Raw genomic sequence first — 14,634 nt, 5'->3', positions numbered from 1 at the left:
CAGTTGTTGAGATGCCCTAGCAAAGAGCATCTGACACATCCTTTCTCCAGTTGTCCCTCAGCCCCCAATCTATGAGTTCAGCACACATCTAAAGCACACTGATAAAACACAGCAGCGATTGCAGCACGAGTGGTTTGAGGTGGAAGGCCGCTCCTACCTGTAGTGACTGCAGTGATGTAAGGTTGCTGTCACAGCAAAGGACCACGTTGTTCATCATGCTGAAACTCTCCCGTACCCCAAGATGATAAAAGAGTGAAGGTTGACAGTAAGGGTCAGACATCTCCACCACTGCGATATCTGGAGATAACACCAAAGATGGAATGCTTAGAAATCAGATCAGCATTGTACCGAGGTTGAACTACATTCTTTCAGTTAAAGGATACATACCTGTCCATTGTTTTCCCTCATTTTATTGTTTCCCCAACCTTTGACCTCCCAAAGGCAGTTCTCAACACCCTTGATCACCCACAGTCCAGTCAGCTAGAGCTCTGAAGAATTGCCTACTCCTGAGATACCATAATTATTAATTTGTTAATTAATTGATTACTATGAATGATGATTTTTGAAACAAAAAAGCTATAAGAGACCTGTTTAATGGCGGGGATCAGTTTCAGTGTACAAGTTTTAAAATTCTTAGAACTAAAAGATCAAGGCTATGAGGAGAAACCAAGATCAGGATACTAAGTTGGATGATCAGCCCATGAACATACTGAATGGTGGAACATACTGAAGGGCCAAATGGCCTCCTCCTATATTCTATGTTTCAAGGTTTAATCATGATTAGTCCAGACAAGAAGGTTAAGGACTAAAACTTCACTGAAGGAAAAGAATTATTAGCTTCTGAAGATAGAGGATAGTGATATTACTTACATATATCACTATGTAAATATAAATCCTAAGGTGCCTCGTTCACAGTTGGACTGCAGCTGGGTGGCAATGTGTCAGTCCACCAGTCAGATGGAGAGCTGTAAGGAATTCACTGCAGCCAATGCTTTGAGTCTAAAAGTCTTAATATTTCCAAACTAATGGGAGCCAGAAGACAGGGAACTATCAAAAGGGGCTCAGTAAACCACAGCAAACAGTTGAGTCTAATACACCTCAGCACACCCACCTCATGGAAACAGTGATACTGGCCCGAGTCAGAAACTGATGATTTTACAATCTTCACTATCAGGACTGAACCCTAATGCTGTCCTCATTTGGCAACCTCAGCTCCTCACACAGATGGGAACAGAGGTATGTTTTCATCAACAGTTGGTGGTGGATGGTCTGAGTGACATTCAGGAACTGAAAGCAAACTTATTTCCCAAGCTCCGTTGTGAGCAGAGTTTTACTGTAGCTGCAAGTCGAGCTAAATGGGTCATTAACTGTCTTACTCCATGAAGACAAAGCTGTGTGTTGGTGAAATCTGTATTATCTCCACCAAACACTCTGGACACTTATTTCAGGACTCTCAATGAGCAGTAATATAGTTCATTCCCTGCCACCAAATTATCTTAATGGTTTCCTTTCCTGGTATCATTGTTATATGTCCATGTCCTTTGTAGAATCAACAAAAGGATTTATACAGAGATGTCCCCACATATTTCACAGCAACACAGTATTTCCTGGATACGGTAATGGTTCTTTAAGAGTTGATATTGGAGATTGCATTAAGCTCCACCCCGTCTGATTATGACAAGGATTTGGCTGGGGAAAGGTAACATATCAAGGAAGGGGACAAACCTATATCTGCGATCTCCATGCAACATCTACCTTACAAAGGAGAAAGTGAGGACTGCAGATGCTGGAGAGTCAGAGTCAAAGAGTGTGGTGCTGGAAAAGCACAGCAGGTCAGACAGTATCTGAGGAGCAGGAGAGTTGGCTTTTTGGGCATAAAGTCTTCATCAGGAATGGCATATGCCTGAAACGTCGACTCTCCTGCTCCTTGGACGCTACCTGACCTGTTGTGCTTTATCCGTGCCACACTTTTCAAGTCTACCTTACAAAGGTAACTTGTACTGAGTTGCTATTTGCAAATACTGGGCTGCTGTCAGGTACATTTATCTTGGGAACAGGTCTGGCTCAGTCCAGGCAGTGATACAACAGGTGCACATGCAAGATTTTTACAACATGTCCAACGATATTCTGGGGCAAGATTTAAGAGGATAGCGCACCGACCTCTGGAGGTTGTGGATTCATGTCCCGTTCCAGATATCTAAACACATTGCCTTGCTGACGGGGTAGTGTGGATGGAATTCTGCACTGCTGCAGGCACCAACTTTCAGGTGAGACGTTAAACCAAGGTATCAGCTGTCCTCAATGTACGCTGGCGGGATGGGGGAATGGGTGGATGCAAACAGATCTTCACTGTTTTGAAGAACAACATGCAGCTTCACGGCTATCTAATATTTATCAATCATCAGTTAATCCCTTCAGAAGCTAGATGGTAAAATAGGAAACCTATCTTTTCACTTAACATTAACTTTATTTGCAGAATCCAGCTTTACATGCATATTCTCTCAAAGTACCAACCATGTCCTAGCAGCCTTTCCCTCTTGGTACTCAAGGTACCAAATCATCTTCGGCCCTTCAGCTTTAAATCCTTAACCTCAACAGTGTAAATACCTTCTCGCTAATACAATCAGTGCGAACTTGCTGAGTGAACTCTTGCCTCCACATTACTTAGAATAAACAGAGGCTTCATGTCAAATTCATGTAATTAGTTATGAAGGGCTTTGGGATATGCTGAGTTCATAAAGAATGTTATTCAAATAAGCCACCTTCTTTCTTTAGAAAATCAGGCAAGGGAAGGGTTAATCTGAAATGAAAACCATCGATTACAAACTGTGTGACTTAACTTGGCTTACGTACTAAAAGAAAGGAAGTATTTAATGTCAAGGAAAGATTCCTGTGATTCTGAATGAAGAAAGCATTTCTGATTCTCACTCAGCCCGGACTCTGAAATAGACGGGGGAAGATTCACATCACCCGGTCTGTGTAACTGGTTAGAACTTGGTCTGTCAAATTATGTGGCTGACACAAAAGTTGGGAGAGCTATAATGTGTGATTAGGACAATGCTGAACTACTGAAAAACACAGACAAGCTGGTGGAATGGGCAGAGACGTAACAGATGAAGTTCAACGCAAAGAAATGTGAGGTGATACATTCTGGTACCAAAACGAACCTGGAGAAACAGAATAAAACAAAGGGTACTATTCCAAAGGTTGCGCAGGAGCAGAGACAACTGGACATCATTGAAAGCACCAGGACAGGACATACGGTCACAGAGGTGTACAGCATGGAAACAGACCCTTCGGTCCAACTCATCCATGCCAACCAGGTATCCTAAATTAATCCAGTTCCATTTACCAGCACCCAGCCCATTTCCCTCTCAACAATTTCTATTCATGTACCCATCCTGATGCCTTTTAAGTGTTGTAATTGTACCAGCCTCCACCACTTCCTCCGGCAGCTCATTCCATACACGTACCACCCTTTGCATGAAAAAGTTGCCCCTTCGGTCCCTTTTAAATCTTTCCCCGCTCATCTGAAACCTACGCCCTCCAGTTTTGCACTCCTAACCTGAGGAAAAGACCTGTTATTCCCCAGCTATTCCCCTTCTCCCTGAATCTCAAACCCTCCAACCCTGGCAACATCCTTGTAAATCTTTTCTGAACCCTTTCAAGTTTCACAATATCCTTCCTCTAGCAGGGACACCAGAACTGAATGGAGTATTCTTAAAGTGGCCTGACCAATGTTCTGTACAGCCACAACCTCCCAACTCCCATTCTCAATGCACTGACCAAATGCGTTCTTCACTATTCTGTCTATCTGCGACTCCACTTTCAAGGAACTATGAACCTGCACTCCAAGGTCTCTTTGTTCAACAACACTCCCCAGAACCTTACGATTAAACGTATAAGTCCTGCCCTAATTTGCCTTTCCAAAATGCAGCACCTCACATTTATTTAAATTTAACTGCATCTGCCACTACTCTGCCCATTGGCCCACCTGATTAAGATCCTGTTGTACTCTTTGCTGTCCACTACACCTCCAATTTTGTTGTCATCTGCAAACTTACCAACTATACCTCTCATCAAGAGAACTGTAAAGAAATAATAGAATAATTTTGATTTCAGTGAGAGAGGCATAGAGTACAAGAGCGTTGTGTTGAACCTATGTAAGATGCTCATTAGATTGTGTGCAGCTCTGGTGCCACATGTTAGAAAGAATATGAACACATTGGACAGAATGCAGAAGGGGTTTACAAGAAAGTGATGTTGAGATATGAAGCATCAATTGTTGGAGAAGTTGAGATGTTTTCCTTGGAAAGAAGAAGTCTGGAGATTTGATAGTTTTCAAACTCCTGAGTGGCTTGAACTGAGTAGATGGGAGAAACTGTTCCTACATGTGAAAAGACTGAGAAATAGGGGGTTCAGGTTTAAAGTGTTTTGCAAGGAGAGTAAATGGCATGCGAAATAAAGTCAGGGACGCTCTGGACCCTAAAACTGAAGGAGCACTCATACTCTCACTCATATTCATCGAGGACTGTAGGCTTGGAGGGAATTATAAAGATATAATGAAAGATACAGCCATGGAGGGATTCGTAAACAAATGCGTTGGCTATGAATGAGCAGCCTATAAGCAAGCCCATAGAGATTCACTTGACGTGCTCCCTGGACAATGAGTACATGGCTGGGTTAATACCGGCACCTGCTGAAAATGTGTTGCTGGTTAAAGCGCAGCAGGTCAGGCAGCATCCAAGGAACAGGGAATTCGACGTTTCGGGCAAAAGCCCTTCATCAGAAATGAGGAAAGTGTGTCCAGCAAGCTAAGATAAAAGGTAGGGAGGAGGGACTTGGGGGAGGGGCGATGGAGATGTGATAGGTGGAAGGAGGTCAAGGTGAGGGTGATAGGCTGGAGTGGGGTGGGGGCGGAGAGGTCAGGAAGAAAATTGCAGGTTAGGAGGGCGGTGCTGAGTTTGAGGGAATCGACTGAGACAAGGTGGGGGGAGGGGAAATGAGGAAACTGGAGAAATCTGAGTTCATCCCTTGTGGTTGGAGGGTTCCCAGGCGGAAGATGAGGCGCTCTTCCTCCAACCGTCGTGCTGTTATGTGCTGGCGATGGAGGAGTCCAAGGACCTGCATGTCCTCGGTGGAGTGGGAGGGAGAGTTAAAGTGTTGAGCTACGGGGTGGTTGGGTTGGTTGGTCCGGGCATCCCAGAGGTGTTCCCTGAAGCGTTCCGCAAGTAGGCAGCCCGTCTCCCCAAAATAGAGGAGGCCACATCGGGTGCAGCGGATGGAATAGATGATGAGTGTGGAGGTGCAGGTGAATTTGTGGCGGAAATGGAAGGATCCCTTGGGGCCTTGGAGAGAGGTAAGGGAGGAGGTGTGGGCGCAAGTTTTGCATTTCCTGCGGTTGCAGGGGAAGGTGCCGGGAGTGGAGGTTGGGTTGGTGGGGGGTGTGGACCTGACGAGGGAGTCACGAAGGGAGTGGTCTTTGCGGAACGCTGATAGGGGAGGGGAGGGAAATATATCCCTGGTGGTGGGGTCCGTTTGGAGGTGGCGGAAATGACGGCAGATGATACGCTATATACGGAGGTTGGTGGGGTGGTAGGTGAGAACCAGTGGGGTTCTGTCCTGGTGGCAGTTGGAGGGGCGGGGCTCAAGGGCGGAGGAGCGGGAAGTGGAGGAGATGCGGTGGAGGGTATCGTCGATTACGTCTGGGGGGAATCTGCGGTCTTTGAAGAAGGAGGCCATCTGGGCTGTACGGTATTGGAACTGGTCCTCCTGGGAGCAGATGCGGCGGAGACGAAGGAATTGGGAATATGGGATGGCGTTTTTACAGGGAACAGGGTGGGAGGAGGTGTAGTTCAGGTAGCTTGCGCCCACACCTCCTCCCTTACCTCTCTCCAAGGCCCCAAGGGATCCTTCCATATCCGCCACAAATTCACCTGCACCTCCACACACATCATCTATTCCATCTGCTGCACCCGATGTGGCCTCCTCTATATTGGGGAGACGGGCCACCTACTTGCGGAACGCTTCAGGGAACATCTCTGGGACGCCCGGACCAACCAACCCAACCACCCCGTGGCTCAACACTTTAACTCTCCCTCCCACTCCACCAAGGACATGCAGGTCCTTGGACTCCTCCATCGCCAGAACATAACAACACGACGGTTGGAGGAAGTGCGCCTCATCTTCCACTTGGGAACCCTCCAACCACAAGGGATGAACTCAGATTTCTCCAGTTTCCTCATTTCCCCTCCCCCCACCTTGTCTCAGTCGATTCCCTCGAACTCAGCACCGCCCTCGTAACCTGCAATTTTCTTCCTGACCTCTCCGCCCCCACCCCACTCCGGCCTATCACCCTCACCTTGATCTCCTTCCACCTATCACATCTCCATCGCCCCTCCCCCAAGTCCCTCCTCCGTACCTTTTATCTTAGCCTGCGGGACACACTTTCCTCATTCCTGATGAAGGGCTTTTGCCCGAAACATCGAATTTCCTGTTCCTTGGATGCTGCCTGACCTGCTGCGCTTTAACCAGCAACACATTTTCAGCTCTGATCTCCAGCATCTGCAGACCTCACTTTTTACTCGAAGATTAATACCAGCACCTGCCAATGACATCCTGGAAATGGTGGTAGGTTTGTCCCTGAGCTTTGCTTGCACAGAGTCCATTAGGACAGTCAAGTAAAGGAAACTGGGGAAACCAAGGGGCATGCTCCCGCCTGACTGAATGACTACTTCCACCTCAACCAGAACCTGCCTTTTTAAATAAATACCTTTTGCAAGGCCCACATGAGTGCTGGAAAGCGAAACTCTGCTTCATCCTGTATCAACAGTTAATGACTGGTCAACACTGCCGCTCAGCTGAGTTAATACCAGGGAATTCACAGATTCACAAAATTGTTATGGTATAGAGAAAACCATTCAGTCTATTCTGCCTAAACCAGTTCCATTCCCTAGTCTCAATCTCCTGCCCTTTCCCCATATCCCTGACCATCATTTCTATCCAAATAATCATCCAATGCATCTCTTGAATGCCTCAATTGAACCTGCCCCCCCAACATTTCCAAGTTGGGTATTCCAGAACCTAAATACTTGCTGTGGGAAGAAGGTTTTTTTTCTCATATCAGTCTGCATTGATGGCACATCACTTTAAATCTGCACCCTCTTGTCCTTTTTCCTTTATGAGCAGGAGCAGTTTTCCCTGTCTATTCAATCTGGCCTTCTCCAGATTTTGAAAACCCCTATCAAATCTCTCCGCTTCTTCTAAGTCCCAGCGTCTTCCATCTACCTCATAACTGAAGTTTCCCATCCCAGGAATCATTCTTATAAATCGCTTCCATGATTCTGAAATTAATCATTGGAGCAACAAACACCACACAAATCAATTTTAAAGAATACAGTATTCAGCTACATCATCCAAGTGTGATTTGAGAAATATTCAAAGTTTGGGAGAAGATTTGTAACTCGGGTGCTCGTTTTTTTTTTAGATTACTTACAGTGTGGAAACAGGCCCTTCGGCCCAACAAGTCCACACCGACCCGCCGAGGCGCAACCCACCCATACCCCTACACATACCCCTTACCTAACACTACAGGCAATTTAGCATGGCCAATTCACCTGACCCGCACATCTTTGGACCGTGGGAGGAAACCGGAGCACCCGGAGGAAACCCACGCAGACACAGGGAGAATGTGCAAACTCCACACAGTCAGTCGCCTGAGGCGGGAATTGAACCCAGGTCCCTGGCGCTATGAGGCAGCAGTGCTAACCACTGTGCCACCTTGGTACTTGAACAAGTGGGACAACACTACTTTTATAGGGCAAGCCAAACAGAGAACAGCCAGGGAATTCCTAGAGACATGGCACTCATCCACAGATTCTAACAACAAACACATCGACCTGGACCCAATATACCGGCCACTGCAGCGGACAGCAACTGACAACCGGAAGCGGCAGATTCAAACCACTATAAATGCTGGAGGAAACATCACAGAAGCGCTTCACAGGAGGCTCCCAAGCACTGAGGATGTCACCTAGAAAGGGGACAAAACGTTTGCAACAAAAACTCCCAGCTCGGCGAACAGAACCACAACAACATTTAAGAAACATATCATCGTGTGTATGTATATACAGGGTGACCTCTGTATCTGGGGAATCAGTAACCATGGTTTCAGTTAGCCGTGGTTTACCACAGCCCGAACATATTGTAGGGAACCTTTCGGAACCAGGGACCACGGGTTATGGAGAGGTAGATTTACCATTTAAATGAATGGGTATGCTCCTATCCACGGTTTTGGACTTCCATGGTAGGTCTTGGAACATACCCCCCGCAGGTACAGGGGTGGGGCGGGGCGGGGGGAGGGGGAGGGGGTGGGGTGGGGGGGAATATTGTATGTGCATTCAGAATTCATTCACTGGGACACTATAGTTTACCAAAACGGTAGCAAACCATTCCATAGCCTTCAGTCAAAGGATATTAACGTGTTCGAGTAACTATAATACATATGTCTGAAGGTCTGCTCATATCAAACGTCTGGGACCACAAGATATAGCACACAGTAATCAAATGGCAGCGTTTAATTACAGTCATCATTTTGTCAGCCAGTAAACACATCAAATCAAATGGAGCAGTGGAAATAGCAACAAATGAACAGATCAAAGGACGAGCCTATTAATAACGGCACACTAGATTAAATAAATTAACTTCAACTCTGGACATGAATGCATCATTACATTAGCATTGACTCCACCAAATCAGTTCATTAATACATCAATAGACAGCCAGCCAAAACAACAAATAAACCTGACACACAATTCCTTCTAATGATTTAACCTCTGGATGTGAAATGCTTTCAATATATTGACTTTTCAAAGTGTCACGGCCAATATTAAATTCTGGTTGCAAACAGCATGCTTAAAAATAAGCTTACCGGGATTCTTCGGGTGCAGTGCCAGTGTCCCTACCTTTGAGCTAGGAGGCCGGGTTCAAGTCCGACCTGCTGCAGAGGTGTGTCATAACATCTCTGAACAGATGATCAGAAAAATACATTTTAAAAAAGCTTGTTTATCTAAAACAAACCTTTCAGCTTGTAAGAGGACGCAAATAATTCTTTATTTGTACAATACAAAAAGGCTAACAATTTCAAGGAAAAATTCCTAACCTGAGTCATCATAAAGGAAGGCCACTGAGAATAAATCTTCAAGCTAAAGGAGAGTTTGAGATTAAAGAGTATCCCTTCTGGGGAAGCGAGTTAGGCAAATCATTATTCCAATGGTTAAAGTAGGGATTTAATTTGTTTTCATGTGTAAATCATTAATACAATGTAAGGCATGCAGTTTGGCTTCTTATCTGAAACAACTTTCTCTGGGGCATTACATGTTGTTTATTATATTCAAGCACCAGACAATTGTGCAACAGAGGAATTTTGCATGAGCAGCGAAACCTTATATTTTGAAGGGTTGACGTTTACATCCCAAGGAACTAGAACTAGAAGAGAATTATCATATTTGTTTCTGAGAAATCAAAACAGCAGCTGAATAAACAGCAACAGTAACATTGTTCAAGTTTTGGGGACATCTCTTAGTAAATAACAATGATACAAAATATGTCGAATCAAATATTTTTGATAATTTACAGCTTTTGCATAGATATCTCATAAACAAGGATATATGTCAAATAAATTAATGTTTCTGAACCTCTATACATTTTTGACACGCCTTAAAAAATCCCAATCTCAATGGACAGTAAAACTCCGCCATACAACATGTGGAGATTTATTCATATAATGTTTTTGACTCTTTTCCACAAGATGCATTTAACATGCTTCCCTTCACTGGTCAGTGCATTGAGTATAGGAGCAGGGAAGTCATGCTGCAGCTGTACAGGACATTGGTTAGCCCACAATTGGAATACTGCGTTCAATTCTGATCACTTTGCTATAGGAAGGATGTTGTGAAACCTGAAAGGGTTCAGAAAAGATTTACAAGGATGTTGTCGAGATTGGAGGGTTTGACGTATAGGGAGAGGCTGAATAGGCTGGGGCTATTTTCCCTGGAGTGTCGGAGGCTGAAGGGTGACCTTAAAGAATTTTATACTATCATGAGGGGCATGGATAGGGTGAATAGTCAAGGTCTTTTGTCCAGGGCAGGGGAGTCCAAAACTAAAGGGCATAGATTTAAGGTGAAAGGGGAAAGATTAAAAGGGATCTTGAGGCAACTTTTTCACAGAGGATGGTGTGTGTAAGCTTCAGAGGAAGTGGTGGAGGCTAGTACATTTAAAAGGCATCTGTGTGGGTATATGAATAGGAAAGGATTAGAGGGAGGTAAAAACAATGACTACAGATGCTGGAAACCAGATTCTGGATTAGTGGTGCTGGAAGAGCACAGCAGTTCAGGCAGCATCCAAAGTGCAGCGAAATCGACGTTTCGGGCAAAAGCCCTTCATCAGGAATAAAGGTTTAGAGGGATATGGGCCAAATGTTGGTAAATGGAACTAGATTAATTTAGGATGTCTGTGAAAAAGCACAGCTGGTCAGGCAGCATCCAAGGAGCAGGAGAATCAACGTTTCAAGCATAAGCATCAGGCATTGGCAGTCCTCACTTCCTCCATGTTAATTTAGGATATTTGGTCAGCATCGACAAGTTGGACCAAGGGGTCTGTTTCCATGCTGCACATCTCTATGACTCAATGTGAAATTGCAGAAACATTAGACTGTGGAAGAGGTGCAAACACTGTACACTATATAAGGGATTTGGCCTCAAGCATGCAAAGAATACACTGACGCACTTGATCTGTCTAAAGTTTTGTATGCATAACTATTGGAGGCAACTGTAATAATTCCAGCATTCTATACCTGATGCCCTACTCCCAATGCATTCAGATGTGGTACCATCGCATTACTAGCACACATTTAAAGGGCTTCAGGAATCAGTAGTAAACATGTCTGTCATGTTTCAGTAAACATGCTTTAAAAAATGTTGATTGTGACCTAGTCACGAAACAGCATTTAAGCTAATTTCTCCCAGTGTTGACTGAAAAACAATAAGAACCTGTGACCTTAAAGACAAACATGGTACAGATGGACCTCATTAAAACAATTGCGTGTCAGGAGCTATGCCTTTTGTAATATTAGAGAAACAACAGCGGGAGGCCAAGTTTCTTTCTACCACATATAATGCAAATACCACGCTTCAGTGCATTTCTTGCAGTGATTAACATATAAAAATCAACAATCCGTCAAAAAAGTAAGTTTGGTGACAGGTTGACAAACTCCTCACAAACACAAAACACGGTGGGGGGGGGGGGATCACAACATCTAAAATGACAATTTGACGACAAGACAAAAGCAAACATCTTCTGCTACAACAAGAAAATAATTTAAAAATATTTGGTACTTCTGAACTGTAGCCTCCAACTGGTAAGGCACATCCCTACTTCAGCTGTTTCAACAATGATTACACTCTGAACAACCTTTGGAAGGTATTCAAACTGTAGTATTAAAGGGGCAAAGGTCCAACTTGCAAGATTTTACATTTCTATCATTCTAAACTAAGGTTTATATGGTACTCTGAACATTGCCAAAGCAAATGGAATGCTTTTGCTGTGCACAGAAAATGCTGCAACATACTTGCTTTTTTTGTCTGAGCAGGAGATGGGTATGATGGACTGAAGAAGGCATGAATAAATAAAGAAGAAAAACTGGAAAGTTATAAGTTCAAAGTCCCATTCCAGGAATTTGAACATTTATCCAAGTGTGACATTTCAGTGTGGTGCTACGGGAGTGCGGTACTTTCCTTCAATTGGGTTGTTAAACACAGCCTCTGTCTGACCTCTGACCTGCAAGTTCCCACTGTAATACTTTGAAGAAGGACACAAGAGTTCTCATTTGTGAATATTTATCCCCAAACCTGAACTGATGAAATACATACAGTGATGTCCATGTAGTAAAGTACATCACTGACTACAAACCACTTTGGGAGTTCCAAAGATGAAACCTCACTCAACTCTCCCACATTCGCCGGGTCGTGACCCACATGCTGTAAATTATCATCTGACTCTCTAATGGACAGTGATGTCTTTGGTCCTCTCTGGATTCTGGTCAGTGATTGCTAAGTTACTGTAAATTATGTTGGCCCTTCCAAAGATTGCTTGATTTTTCCATGTCCCAAATGTCCCAATTTTCAGGCTCAATGCCTAACATTCATTACTGGATGAGAAGAAATTTTCCCAAATTAAACTATCAGAAAGACTGATTGCAGCAGGAACTGGAGTCAAACTCCATCCCCAGTTACTAACGTTCCCCAAATACTAATCCCACTTCTGTAACTGACAAAGATCTGATGTTAAGGTAATTTGCAACCTTGGTACCATGTTGAAACCCAATCAGTTTCCAATCACTTATCCACATTATCACTAAGTCTATTTTCCCCTCTGTAACATTGTTGAACTCCAACTTTGCCTCAGCCTATCTATGACTGAAACCACCAGTCTTTGTTATCTCTCAATGTGACCATTCCAAAACATTTCCAGCAGACCTCCCTCGTTACCCTCTATCAGCTTGAGATCGTTCAAAACTCTACCGCTCATCTCCGACACTTAGCACTGTCTCTGCTGACCTACACTGACCCTGTAGCTGCCAACAAAGAACAGGAGAGCACAGAAACAGGCCCCTCAGCCCACCATGAAGGTGGTGACACATGAGCGACACCTGAATTTTAAAAATATTCTCCTTGTTTACACACCCTTCCCTATCTCCGTAATCTCTCAGGCCCAGGAAGTCTGCAAGAAACTTGCATTCCTGCAAACGTTAAACCACATTGGAGATTCTGAGCCCTGGTACAGCTTTCCTAAACCTCTTTGCCTCCCTTCTCCTTGAGCCTGAGTCTGCAAACCTACTTCTTGGGCTCTCAAAAGTTGGCCCGAGTTTGTCAACCTCCCTGTGCTGGACTCTTTGCTGCCTTCCATACACTATAGCACTGACTGCTTTATTTGGAAAGTGAAAGTTTCACTTTGGGATCCAGTTTCCCTCCCCCACCCCCCAGCCTCAGAGTAAAGCAAAACTTTTGCGAACACTGGTGTGGGAGAGTCTCACTGCTGTGTGTGTGTGTGGGGTGAGGGGTTGGAGGCACTCACCTGCATTATAGAAACAGTCCAAGGTGCCAGTCTCGCCCAGCACCAGCCTGCCAAAGGGTACGGTCTCCACTACAGCGTGGGCATCTTCACAAGCTTCCTGCAGACACCTGAGGGACAGGTTGTCCTGGCACTGCGGGCTCGCTGTCTCATTGATCACATAGACAGCTCGGAGTGCCCTGCGGACCCGGGGAGCAGGCACCGCGCTGCGGCTCATGTCGATCGCCAGGGAGTCCTGCCAGTAGCTGCCGGCGGACACAGAGCGGGCTTCATCCCCGGGACCGTCTGCAGCTCCCCCGCTGCTGGTGCTGCTACCCCGGCGGCTGGAGCCTCTCTGTCCGCCCGCCTGCCGCTCGGAGCCGCTCATACTCACCCCCTCCCAGGGCTCCGGAACAGCCCCGAGCCCGTGTCTCTGCCTGTGCCTGTGTCTCTGCACCGTCCCGGGTGCGGCACTGAGACCGCCTCCTGCCTCCTGGGACAGGGAAAGGCAACTACCCCCTCTCCGAGTCACTCCCCCACCCCCGGGACAGCCCATAGGGAACCCTCACCCCGGAAAGGCACAGCCCCAACCTTCACCAAACACACCCCCCCAGACACTCACACACCCAAAATACCCACCCTCACCCCCAAAATACACCCCCTGACCCTGACTCAGCCCCAAAGTACACCTTCTGACCCTGACTCACCCCCAAAATACACCCCTTGACCCTGACTCATCCCCAAAATACACCCCCCTGACCCCGACTCACCCCCAAAATAAACCCTGACCCCAACTCATCCCCAAAATTCACCCCATGACCCTGACTCACCCCATAACACATCCCTGACCCTGATTCAGCCCCAAAATACACCACTGACCCCAACTCATCCCCAAAATACACCCCCCTGACCCTGACTCGCCCCCAAAATAAACCCTGACCCCAACTCATCCCCAAAATACACCCCATGACCCTGACTCACCCCATAACACATCCCTGACCCTGATTCGGCCCCAAAATACACCGCTGACCCCAACTCATCCCCAAAATACACCCCATGACCCTGACTCACCCCAAAATACACCCCCTGACCCTGACTCAGCCCCAAAATACACCCCTTGACCCTGACTCATCCCCAAAATACACCCCCCTGACACTGACTCGCCCCCAAAATACATCCCTGACCCTGACTCACCCCCAAAATACACCCCTTGACCCTGAGTCATCCCCAAAATACACCCCCCTGACCCTGACTCGCCCCCAAAATAAACCCTGACCCCAACTCATCCCCAAAATACACCCCATGACCCTGACTCACCCCCTAAACACACCCCGTCCCTGACTCATCCCCAAAATATACCCTCTGACCCTGACTCACCCCCAAAATACACCCCTGACCCTGACTCACCCCAAAATTCACCCCTGACCCTGACTCAGCCCCAAAATATACCGCTGACCCCCAAATCATCCCCAAAATATACTCCCTGACCCTGACTCACCCCCTAAACACACCCCCTCCCTGACTCAT

The 14,634-nt window shown here is 46.0% G+C and overlaps 1 protein-coding gene across 2 annotated transcripts in view; it reads right to left on the bottom strand.

The window, feature by feature from the left end:
- The window catches only part of LOC132830155 (mitogen-activated protein kinase kinase kinase 5-like), a 179,809-nt gene extending 166,175 nt beyond the window's left edge, over positions 1 to 13,634 (bottom strand). Inside the window, exons 1-2 of one of the 2 annotated variants that reach the window (XM_060847686.1) lie at positions 13,132 to 13,634; positions 158 to 297 (exon numbers count right to left, since the gene is read on the bottom strand). In XM_060847686.1, the coding sequence (XP_060703669.1) occupies positions 158 to 297; positions 13,132 to 13,495 (504 nt within the window). In that variant the 5' untranslated portion in view covers positions 13,496 to 13,634. The remainder of the gene's footprint in view (positions 1 to 157; positions 298 to 13,131) is intronic. The other variant, XM_060847687.1, reaches the window with a different exon arrangement.
- Between the last annotated feature and the right edge of the window lie 1,000 nt (positions 13,635 to 14,634).

This window comes from Hemiscyllium ocellatum, chromosome 30, assembly GCF_020745735.1.
Source record: "Hemiscyllium ocellatum isolate sHemOce1 chromosome 30, sHemOce1.pat.X.cur, whole genome shotgun sequence".
NCBI lineage: Eukaryota > Metazoa > Chordata > Chondrichthyes > Orectolobiformes > Hemiscylliidae > Hemiscyllium > Hemiscyllium ocellatum.
This window is presented reverse-complemented; position numbering and strand designations above follow the sequence as displayed.